Genomic DNA, 12123 nt, shown 5'->3' on the forward strand with positions numbered 1-12123 from the left:
GAGGCCAGAGGCTGAGGAGGCTACCAGGCCAGGAGCAAAGAGGAGACATTCCAGGGTGAGATAGAGCAGAGAGCTGGGGCTAGATCACAGCAGGCCTGAGGGCTCTGATCTCAGGGAGGGGTGTTAAGTGAGCAGGGTCAGGTGAAGAGTGGGGCTGGAGATACCGTTTAGGAGATTATCTTCTGTAATAGTCTAGGGAGGGACAGATGGTGAGGTCTTTGATTAGGGCAGGGGCAAAGGAGCTAGTTAAGTAAATACTTTGTAGGATCAAAGGTCTTCTCCATGCGTGGGTGGGAAGGAAGTGTAATCCAGGATGATTTGTAGGTTTCTGGGTGAGTGAAAAGGCAGAAAGTATTGCAGTCAGTGACGTGGAGAGGACTAGAAAGAGTACAGGTTAAGCCTGGGATAACATAGCACATCTTGTTCAGTGCCTGGCACATGGAACTGAATCAATAAATGTGATTATTATTATCTAGTTATTCTGGGTTCCACAATAATGGCTTCCTGGAAAAAGTTAACTTCTTTGACCTTAAACACAGCATGTCAGTGTGAAATAGAAGAGGACTCTAAAATGGATGGCAATAGGTCTTTGAAATGTCACAGAAAACATCACTAAGAATGATGATGCCCAGGGGCTGCGGAGATGGTTCTCTGGGTAAAGTGCTTGCTATATGAGCAGGAGGACCTGAGTTTGGATCCCCAGTCCCCACCTAAAGAACAGGCGTGGTAGTGGTGCCTTGCCTCAGTAACCCCAGTGCTGCGGAAGTGGAGATAGGTAGATTCCTGGGGATGGCTAGCCAGCCAGAACCACAAGCTCCAGGTTCACTGGAGACCTTCTTCCAAAAGTAAGGTGAAGAGTGACAGAGGAAGACACCTGACATCAACCTCTTGCTTCCACACATGCAAGCACAGGCAAGAGCGGGTGCGCGCGCAGGGACAGAGAGAGAGAGAGAGAGAGAGAGAGAGAGAGAGAGAGAGAGAAAAGAGAAAGAAAATGCTGGTGCCCAGAGGGGAGCACCTGTAACACAGCCCACTGAGGAAACCACTTGAGAAGGTCTTTCTTGTGTGTCTTTCAATCATTGTGCTGAAAACACATACCTACTAGAATGCTTCACGTTTAAGCTTTTATTTTGAAAAATAAAATACAAAAGTCATTAGATTGTAAATGTATATGGTAATTTCCCAACTTCTCCGAAACAATACAGTGAATTATTTAAATAATTAAGATATTTACTATTCTCCACATCAATAAATTTAAACAGGCACGAGTGCTCTACAAAACACTGGAACATGGACAGACAATCTATTCCAAACAAAACTGCCCAATTTTGCTAACAAAATGCCATCTTTAAACTGTCACTTTGAAATACAAGTTTGGAATCTGGTAAGAAGAGAGGAGGAGCTGTCATAGAACCAAATCCCGTTTGGGCTCCTCATCCACAGGGCTGCGTGTTGCTGCCTGTGTCCCCAGGGCTCCTCATCCCCAGGGCTGTGCATGTCACTCAGGAAGCAGATCATTCAGGGAGGCCCAGACTTGTGACACCTCCCTCAGGGGGAGGAGCGGTGAGTGCAGGAACCCCACTGTTCCCAGCAGGGGATGGCTAGTTCTGGAGATTTCCCTTTTGTAGGAAAGGCAGCAGGCATTCCTAGGGCAAACACACAGCACATGGTTATAAGCAGAGATCGAAGCTGATGTACCTGCACCATCCCTGTGGGCTTTCCCCTTTATGCTAGAGGGATCAGTGGGCTCCTGCAGCTCAGGGGCAGGAGGATGGGCAATCAATTATGAGCACCGTGCCTCTGAGAGACTGCCAGAAGGGCGCACTTTCCCACTTGTATGTTCCTTCCAGGCACAAAATAAGCAGCTGGCAGCAAAAGCAAGGGCTACCAGACCCTTTCTAATGATGGCAAGGGTCCCCTGCACCTGACACTACCGTAGGGGCTCTGGCATCCAATGTCCAGGGTCACTATGCTAACTTTTCATTACATGAAAGAGTGGACTAGGGCCAGAGATATGGTTCTGTAGGTAAAGTTGCTTGCCACCAACACTGAAGACCTGAGTTCAATCCCTGGGATCCACATAGTTAAATGAGAGAACCAATTCCTGCAGGTTGTGCTCTAACCTCCACATGCATATACAGACAAAAATAAAATAAAAATAGTGGACACTGAAGTTCTTTAAAAGGAGCTTCAGAGAACACAGTGATGCAAATGTCAAAGGTCGGAGAGGGCTCTTAAACCAGAGCAAACACTAGTGTCTGTCCTAAGACACTTAGCTTCTCCTCCAGCTTTTCTAGAATCCTTCTCCCACTGCCTATGGGTGCCTACCAGCCCCATAAGCAAGCCAGGGTGAACTGTGACCATGGACGCCATGCTCAGGCTGGGGTCAAGGGGCATGCACTCTGCTTGATGAAACAGCAGGCCAGTTGAAAAAAAAATCCCTGTGGGTCTACTGGCAGGGTGGGTATTGCCTACATATTTTGAAAGCATTTGGGTAACACCCAGAACATGCTCTTTATTGAAAAGTCAACAGCAATCCTGAAATCTGCTAACAGCATAAGCTCCCCGACAACTGTGACTCTGGCATGGCAGTGAGCTCCATTGATGCACAGTAAGTCATAAGAATCACTAAAATCAAGGTTGGAGAGAAGGCTTAGTGGTTAAGAGCACTGGCTGCTCTTGCAAAGGGCCCTGGTTCAGTTCCTAGCACCCACGTAGTGGCTAACAACCATCTATCACTCCAGTTCCAGGGGATCTGACACACTTTGTGGCCTCTGTGGGCACTGCAGGACACAGGTGTACTTACATACATTCAGGCAAAACACATACACTAAAATAATTTTTAAGAAAAGAATCACTCAAATCATCCAAACTAGGTTTTCCATCTGGCACAACAGGGGTGGTAGCCACATACTTGCCAGATCACTGTGAGAATAGACAAGATCAGTATCATTCTGTATACTGTACACCATGTATGTCCCATAACATATAACACACATATATATGCTTGGTATGGTTATTATATAAAATAAAAATTTTTTGAGACAAGAGATTCATGTAGCTCAGGCTGGCCTCAAACTATATGCCCAAGGATGACCTGAACTTCCTTTTTTTTTTTTTTACGTATGAGTGTTTTGCCTACATGGATATAAGCGCACCACATGCATGGAGTGCCAGACGAGGGTGTCAGACCCCCTGAAGCTGGAGTTATAGGTAGTTATGAGCTACCATGTATATGTAGTGGGATCTGATCTGGGATCTACTGCAAGAGCACCAAGTGCTTTTTTAACCACTGAGCCATCTTTGTAGGCCCAGTCTTGAACTTCTGATCCTTCTGCCTCCATTTCTCTAGTGCTGGGATTACAGGCATTTACCAGCACACATGGTTTATGTGGTATTCCATATCAAATGCAGGGCCTTGTGTATGCCATGCAAGTACTTTACCAACTGAGCTACATTCTTAGCCCTATGAAATAAAACTAAAAACAAAAATGTCGAACATGGTGGCATACACCTTTAATTTCAGCACTCGAGAGGTGGAAGCAGGCAAATCTCTGAGTTTGAGGACAGCTTTGTCTACATAGCATGTTCTAGGCCAACTAGAGCTACATAGTGAGACCCTGTTTCCAACAACAACAACAACAAAAAAGGAGCAAGCAAAATTTATGAGGAAAAAAATATCAGTATCTGATTTTTAGAGAAGCTTTTCAAGTTCCAAATCATCTAACACACATCCAGCACACATCACTCAGGGTCAATCGGCATTCTCAGGAAGTCTGGGCACGTGTGAGCTCCAACAGCCATGTCACACCAGGCCTTGGTGGCCCTGACTGAGCTCTGACAATGCACACACTCAGAAAGAAGGATTATCAAAAGGCCCAGCTGGCCTGGCTCTCACTTGGGCTTGGCCACAGTGAAGCAGCACAGTTACAGAGAAAAGACATCACAATATATTTAAAATGAGCAAGCCAACCAACCCCAAAACACAGGTGTGAGTACAAAAACGTTTGTAGGTCCAGCACAGAGAAAGCTTGGAGGTGGCAGGAACCTGGCTGGACCCCGGCTGGATGCTGAGAGATGTTCTGTGACACAATCAGACAAATGATGGCTCTCTGGGCTCACTCTCCTCATCAGCACACAGGGGCAGGGGCTTCTGGGTCTCTAGATTACTCTCGCTGACATGTTCCGTAATGCCAAAGTCCTCTTCCTAACATCATCCCTGAGCCAGACTCTCTGAAGATATCATTTCAGTTAGATCTTACGATGGCTCTCTGGTAACATCCTCTCCATTTTACAGATCAGGAAACAAAGACACAGAGTTAGGTTGCTCAATGCCATGCAAGAACTGACAGAGCCAGATGCCAACCCTGGACACACAGCTGCCTCAGAGAGCCCAAATGGGAAATCCCTCACCCAGGAGCACCCACCAAGCCTCACCTCACTTGTGAGATGTTCTGGGCTTGGTTACTCCACTTGCTCAGTCTGTTGGAGGAAGGGACACAGGTGTTTAAAAATTCTTGGAGTCAGGCATGCACCACCACGTCCAGCCTTTTTTTAAAAAAATATTTTATTATTATTATTTTTTATATATGTGTGTGTATTGCCATGCACCCGTGTTGTGCAATACCCATGAAGGTCAGAAGAGCACACTAGATCCCCTGGAACTGAAGTTATGGATGGTTGCTAACCATCATGTGGGTGCTGGGAACCAAACCCAGGTCCTCTGCAAAAACAGTCAGTGCTCTTAATCACCAGTCATCTCTCCATCCCCTCTTTTTTCTTTCTTTTCCTTCTTTCCTTCCTTTTTTTTCCTTTCCTTTTTCTCTTTTCAACAGTCTCATATAGCCTTAGCTGTCCTTGAACTCTCTATGTAGCTGAGGATGACTTTGAACTCCTGATCCTCCGGCCTGAATTTCTTAAGTGCTGAGATTACAGGAATGTGCCAGCACATTTTCTATTTAAACCAGAACCTGTTATACAACCTTTTCTTTTTTTTGAGGGTTTTAAAAAATTTTTATTATTTTTATTTTATGTGTATGCATGTATTGCTTCCATGTAGATAAGTGCACCCATGTTGTGCAATGCCCACGGAGGACAGAAGAGGCTGTCGGATCCCCTGGAACTGGAGTTACAGACAGTTGTTAACTGCCATGTGGGTGCTGGGATTCGAACCCAGGACTTCTGCAAGAACAGTCAGTGTTCTTAATCGCTGAACCATCTCTTCAGCCCCTACAATCTTTTCTAAACGTGTGTGTATAACAGATTAAACAGTCACCACAGTGTGCCGCTCTGAAGTGCTTACCAAGTCTTTTGACAATTAATAAAAAAACTTTTTCTTATTGACTTTTTGGACAGTCTTGTGTTTAAAAAAATGTATCTTGGGGCTGGAGAGATGGCTCAGCAGTTAAGAACACTGGCTGTTCTTGCAGAAGACCTAACAGAGCAGCTAACAACTGTCCGAAAACTCCAGTTCCAGGGGATCTGACGGCCTCTTCTGTCCTCTGTGGGCATTGCACAACACGGGTGCACTTACCTACATGCAGGCAATACACTCATACACATAAAATAAAAATACCATTAAAAATAAATAAATAGGCTGGGTGTGGTGGCACACACCTTTAATCCCAGCACTTGGGCGGCAGATGTAGGCGGATCTCTGGGAGTTCAAGGCCAGCCTGGTCTCCATAGTGAATCCAGGACAGCTGGGGCTACAGGGAGACCCTGTCTCAAAAAGACCAAAAAAAAAATAATAATAATTAAAAAATGTATCCTAAAAAGGCCTCTTTTCTACTACTTAGTACAGATTTTTGTTTTGTTTTGTTTGAGATAATGTTTATGTTTTTGAGAGGAGTATGGCTCTGTAGATCAGGATGGCCTTGAACTTGTCATCCTTCTGTCTTTGCCTCCCCAGAGCTGCAATTACAGGTGTGTGCCACTATGCCCAGCTATGATGAGTTGTTTTTTTTTTTTTTAATATTTTATTAATTATTTTTATTTTATCTGTATGAGTGTATTGCCTGCATGTAGGTAAGTGCAACCATGTTGTGTGTTGTGCAATGCCCCCGGAGGACTGAAGAGGCCGTCGGATCCCCTGGAACTGGAGTTACAGTTGTTAGCTGCCATGTGAGTGCTGGGATTCGAACCCAGGTCTTCTGCAAGAACAACCAGTGTTCTTAACTGTTGAGCCATCTCTCCAGCCCTATGATGAGTTTTAATGAGTAAATATTCCCAACTCTGGTGTGGTAAATTATCCACCCTTAAATTCATTCAAATTTATGACTAAAGAAGTCTTTCCTTCTTAAGAACATGAGTACACTTTCTTGCATGTTTCTAACCACTTCATGCTTCACCTGGAAGTGACCTGGCTGTGCTGAAGCCTTCAGCTTCAGTCTCAAACCCCCTTTCCTGGCTCCTTCAAGCTTCTCATAACTCCCGAACCAATCCTTGGCTCCAGTTTCCGCAGCCTGTAAGTAATGGTCTATTCAAGCATCTCCCTGGGGTCTCTGGGATGCCATGCTCAGCCTAGACCAGGTTCTGCATGTTCCTTTCTGCCAGAGTCATTAAAGTCTTTCAGAGAGATCTGGAGTTCCTTAAAAAAATCTTTTTTTTCCTTCCAACTCGAGGACTTAAATTTCTCACTCATAACAGACACTTGACAAACATTTGTTGAACCAAATCAATAAGAGGGAATAGTAAATCTATGCTGGTAAGAGTATGCCTTGAGAGTGCTTTGAAGCGCTCTGGCACCAGGTATCATTACTGGGTGCTTGATTGGTATAAAAATACCAATCATGAATTTAAGGATGGATAATTTACCACACCAGAGCTAGGCATATTTACTCATTAAAACTCATCATAGGGCTGGAGAGATGGCTCAGCAGTTAAGAACACTGGTTGTTCTTACAGAAGACCTGGGTTCGAATCCCAGCACTCACATGGCAGCTAACAACTGTCTGTAACTCCAATTCCAGGGGATCTGATGCTCTCAAGCAAGAACAACCAGTGTTCTTAACTGTTGAGCCATCTCTCCAGCCCTATGATGAGTTTTAATGAGTAAATATTCCCAACTCTGGTGTGGTAAATTATCCACCCTTAAATTCATTCAAATTTATGACTAAAGAAGTCTTTCCTTCTTAAGAACATGAGTACACTTTCTTGCATGTTTCTAACCACTTCATGCTTCACCTGGAAGTGACCTGGCTGTGCTGAAGCCTTCAGCTTCAGTCTCAAACCCCCTTTCCTGGCTCCTTCAAGCTTCTCATAACTCCCGAACCAATCCTTGGCTCCAGTTTCCGCAGCCTGTAAGTAATGGTCTATTCAAGCATCTCCCTGGGGTCTCTGGGATGCCATGCTCAGCCTAGACCAGGTTCTGCATGTTCCTTTCTGCCAGAGTCATTAAAGTCTTTCAGAGAGATCTGGAGTTCCTTAAAAAAATCTTTTTTTTCCTTCCAACTCGAGGACTTAAATTTCTCACTCATAACAGACACTTGACAAACATTTGTTGAACCAAATCAATAAGAGGGAATAGTAAATCTATGCTGGTAAGAGTATGCCTTGAGAGTGCTTTGAAGCGCTCTGGCACCAGGTATCATTACTGGGTGCTTGATTGGTATAAAAATACCAATCATGAATTTAAGGATGGATAATTTACCACACCAGAGCTAGGCATATTTACTCATTAAAACTCATCATAGGGCTGGAGAGATGGCTCAGCAGTTAAGAACACTGGTTGTTCTTACAGAAGACCTGGGTTCGAATCCCAGCACTCACATGGCAGCAGTGGTCAGCTAGGACAGAGCCTTCATCTCTGGTGGGAGACAGTACCTCTGAGCTCTAGAGGGTAGCTCGCTTACTCTAGGCCTGCTGTGTAAACATGGTTCCACACAAGCCTGTGAAGCAGAGTTCCCTTAGCAATCATATCTAGAACAGTGTTAGAAACTGAGTTGAATATGGATGGCAGCATCCTGGAGATAGCAGGCCTCAGCTGTGCTGGACAGCAAGGCCCCTGTAGGACTTGGCCCTGCAGATAGTAGGGCTGCTGTGGCCAAGCAGTAATTGTCCATGTCTCCCACCATCACACAGAGATTGGTGATGGCAGGAGGTTCTCTCTGCTACTTGAGGCTTCATCACCATAGCACTCTGCTTTGCTCCAACTCAGGACACAAAACTGGAATGCAAACCGAGTTGAGACATTACAGTTGTAATTTTAGTCTTTTTTCAGGGTGGGGCAGGGGGCATTGGATTCTTGAGACAGGGTCTCCCTGTAGCCCCAGCTGGTCTGGAACTTATTGTGTAGACCAGGCTGGGCTCAATTTGAGAGATCTGCCTGCCTCTCCCTCCCAAGTTCTAGGATTAAAGGTATACACCACCATAAGTGGCTGACTGTGCAATCTTAATGCAAAACACATGCTTGGAAGCTGGGCAAACTCTCCAAGGCAGCACTTTCCTATTTACATGTGAAATACTGTGGTGCAGTGTGTGGCCTCCAGCAATCAGATTTGCTATCAACACAGCATTGCCATAGCTTTGGAAGACCCACGCTCTCTCATACCCCACCATTTGCTACTACCAACAGATGCTATCTTTTTCTGTTTTCTGTTTTCTTGACTGACTGACTGACTGACTGACTGACTGATGGATTAGACTGATTGAATGTGGATCTCACTTTGTAGCTTAGGCTGGCCTAGAATTCCAACACATAGCCCAGGATGGCCTTGGAACTTTGGTGTTGGGATTATAGACCTCAGTTGCCTCAATTGAGTGCTGGGATCATAGGCATCAGCCACCACATTTGGCTTTTATTTTCTTGTTTTCATCTTTTTAAAATTTTCATTGCCTCTTTAAAAGCTTACTTTGATAAAAGAACCCATCTCTTATAAAAGAGGAGGAAGCAAAAGCAGTGTACAGTACCTGGGGTTTTTCTTTCAGAAAATCAGGTAGTTGAAATTCTCCTTTATAGACCTGGAAAGAACAGAACAGGTGTGAGTTTAAGCCAACAGCTGCGTCAGGACATGTGCAGTGTTGGGCTGCTTCTTCATGCTTTGTTAGCTCAGACTGAGAACGAAACCTGTCAGTTGGGGGGCAGCCAGAGTGGCTAAGACCTCACTCGGGTTCCTGAGTGGGCTACCTATGCGAGAGGACAGAATGGCTGAGGAGGGGAAAACAAAACAAAACAAAACAAAACCACCTAGACTTCTAAGTGCTACTCGAATTAGCTGAGAGAAGTCCTAAGCTTTCGGGATTCACCAGGACGAGGAGCAAGTTGTCCCCTGCTCTTCAATTCTCCACACTCACAACCCTAGGAATGAGTCAATGTTCCCTGCCTCAGTTTACCCACAGTTTCTATGAAGATGTATTAGATGATTCTTTGTTTTTTTTTTTTTTTTTTTTTTTTTTTTTTTTTGGTCTTTTTGAGACAGGGTCTCCCTGTAGCCCCAGCTGTCCTGGAACTCACTATGTAGACTAGGCTGGCCTTGAACTCACAGAGATCTGCCTGCCTCTGCCTCCCAAGTGCTGGGATTAAAAGCATGCGCCACCACGCCCAGCAAAATATATCTTTTAAAAAAGGAAATGCACAGGGCAAAGAGGCAAAGAAATCTTAAAAGGAAGACCAAAGCAGGAGGACTTAGGTTACCAGGTATCAATACATTACTATAAACCTGTGGGGACCTAAAGGCCCCACCTTGCAGAGGTCCAAGAGGAAGTTACTGGGGCGTGGCCTGACTTGCTTTGAAAGTCTGAAGAATACTTCCACACTGTTGAAGAGTGCATGATCAACTCGTGACCATCCTTAAGATACACCCTCGGTGGGGGGGGGGGGGGACTTTCAGGTGCCTTTATAAGATCTGTAACACCTGCAATAAATGAGTTCCTTCTTGACTAGACTCCCCGTTGCACCTGAGTGTTCCCGGTACTGGGGATGGCGTGGGCTGGCAAACGGTGCATTTACTCATCCCCAACCATCACTGTGCAGGGGTTGCTGGCTCGAACCCCCCACAACTGGCACCCAGCGTGGCACTCGAAGGAAGGTGAAGGTGGAAAGAAGAAAAGAAAGGAAGAAGAAAAACGGATTGGGGCCAATCGGGAAGTTCGGGGTAAGCGATACCCAAAAGATGGGTAACGTGATCAATAAGTCTGAGGACCCCACGCTTAAAGCGTTGAGAGATATGCTTAAAAGCAGGGGATTGGATCTATCAGATCTGGTAGCTCAAAAGGTTTGGGGAGAGACTATTCATTTGGCTCCTTGGCTACTTGGGGCTAATGTTTTTACTGGGGATACATGGGAATCATGGGAAGAGTTTGAAGAAGAACATGGAAATACAACAGAAGTGAAACCAAAAGCAGCCAAAGTAATAAGCAGCACCTTGGGCATGCCCTGGCCAGCTTCTGAGCCTCCCGGGACCCATGAAAACAGGACCCATGGGTGCCTTTTTCAGAAGGGTGGGATGGAGCGGAGCCCACGGGGTTGGCGGCAAAAGCCGCCCACCCGACCCACCTTGAACTACCCTTTGGCTGGTGACTGGCGGCAGCCCCCGGGTGCATTTAAAACAAAACAAAACAAAACAAAAAAACACCGTTGGCTGTGCACCACAACCGGCTCCAGGACAGCTGGGAAGGCCCGGTTTGGGGAAAGTGGCTGGGGGGGTGGGTCCCATCTGTTCCAAAGGCTGCCAGGGATCCACCCCACCCCCAAGTGTTACAGCCCTGTCGGCAGCAGTGCGCGCCAAATCCAGGGCCGAGGGAGCCCTTAGTAAAAGCCTACAATGTTTTTTCACTGACAGGGGAAGATATGGAGCTGCAGTGATAGTATACCTGGGGGCAGATGAGAAACCAAAAAGATATGTCCACACGTGTGATGGCTCAGCTCAAGAGAAAGAAGCCCTTATCTTCTTACAGCATCTTAGGGGGCACCAAGGATTGCCTGGGCTTTTATCCCAAGGCGATGCAGAGGCAGACAAGGTGGCTTCCACCCAGGTTCTGTCAGCAGGCCTGAATGAAGTTCAGGGGTTACATAACCTCACTCATGTAAATTGGCGGGGACTCCATAAGAGGTTTCCTCAAGTTCCCATCAAGAACCTAAAGAAGACTGTACATACCTGTAAGTCTTGTCAACCTTTCTACAAGTACTGCCTCTGCAACAGCCAGGGGTAAACCCCAGGGGACTCAAGCCCAATTCCTTGTGGCAAACGGATGTCACACACTGTGCTCTTTTTGGAAAGCTTAAGTATATTTTTGTGTCCATCAACACATTCTCACATGCCTGTTGGGCTACCGCTCACACAGGAGAGAAGTCTAAACATGCTCAGTCTCATTTTCTCCAGGGCTTTGCTATGTTGGGACTGCCCCCAAAGAATTAAAACTGATACTGGACCATGTTTTGTGAGTAAAAATTTACAAGATTTCTTTTTCACTTTGGGAAATTCAACACAATACAGGAATTCCCTACAATCTCCAAGGTCAAGCCATTATAGAATGCAACCATCAAAACCTAAAAATTCAATTACAAAAACAAAAAGGGGAAATACGGGTAAGATGGAAGGACCAGATTACGGGGCAATGGAGAGGCCCAGATCCATTGTTAACCATGGGTCGAGGCTTTGGCTGTGTCTACTCTACAGGAGATTCAAACCCCATATGGGTGACTGCAAAAAACCTTAAGTGGGTCGGCCAGGATCCGACTGACTAGCATGACAGTCTATGGACAATAGTTCATGAGACAAATTCCTCTATTTATATCCATCTGAGATGAAGGAGTCAGTTCCTTGGCTTCATTGCCAGTAAGTCTCTTTGCCTTTCAGGCAACTAGCTGATTGGCTAAAAGGTACATGGTCTCAGAAGTATTTTAGGGTGTCCTATGCCATGACTTGCTTGTATCTCTTGATAATGCTTATCTTTAAATGTCTTTGCCAGATAATTTGGTGACAGAGGACCCAGGGAAGTGCCACGGCCCACCTCCTCATGATTACGGACACCCCCAGGACCCCCTCTGGTTGCCCACGCTTGGCTAACGGAGTTAGGCAGAGACTAAGACTGTCACGGGCTGGCATTACCCATGTGGCTGGCCTTAATCATGATGCATTTTTAGCCAAAGACGGGTATGATGTCCCATGACAAGTACTCCTT

General features: G+C 45.7%; 1 protein-coding gene across 4 annotated transcripts in view; it reads right to left on the reverse strand.

Moving 5' to 3' along the window:
• Positions 1-1110: 1110 nt before the first annotated feature.
• Positions 1111-12123, reverse strand: part of Tpst1 (tyrosylprotein sulfotransferase 1) — an 83307-nt gene continuing 72294 nt past the window's right edge. For 2 of the 4 annotated variants that reach the window (XM_017799662.2, XM_029566492.1), the window contains 3 exons: positions 8911-8961; positions 4438-4548; positions 1111-1646 (listed from right to left, as the gene is read on the reverse strand). In XM_017799662.2, coding sequence (XP_017655151.1) covers positions 4465-4548; positions 8911-8961 — 135 coding nt within the window. In that variant the 3' untranslated portion in view covers positions 1111-1646; positions 4438-4464. The remainder of the gene's footprint in view (positions 1647-4437; positions 4549-8910; positions 8962-12123) is intronic. The other 2 variants (XM_008839147.3, XM_008839146.3) reach the window with 2 other exon arrangements.

This window comes from Nannospalax galili, unplaced genomic scaffold (assembly GCF_000622305.1).
Source record: "Nannospalax galili isolate Female #2095 unplaced genomic scaffold, S.galili_v1.0 scaffold899, whole genome shotgun sequence".
Lineage (NCBI taxonomy): Eukaryota > Metazoa > Chordata > Mammalia > Rodentia > Spalacidae > Nannospalax > Nannospalax galili.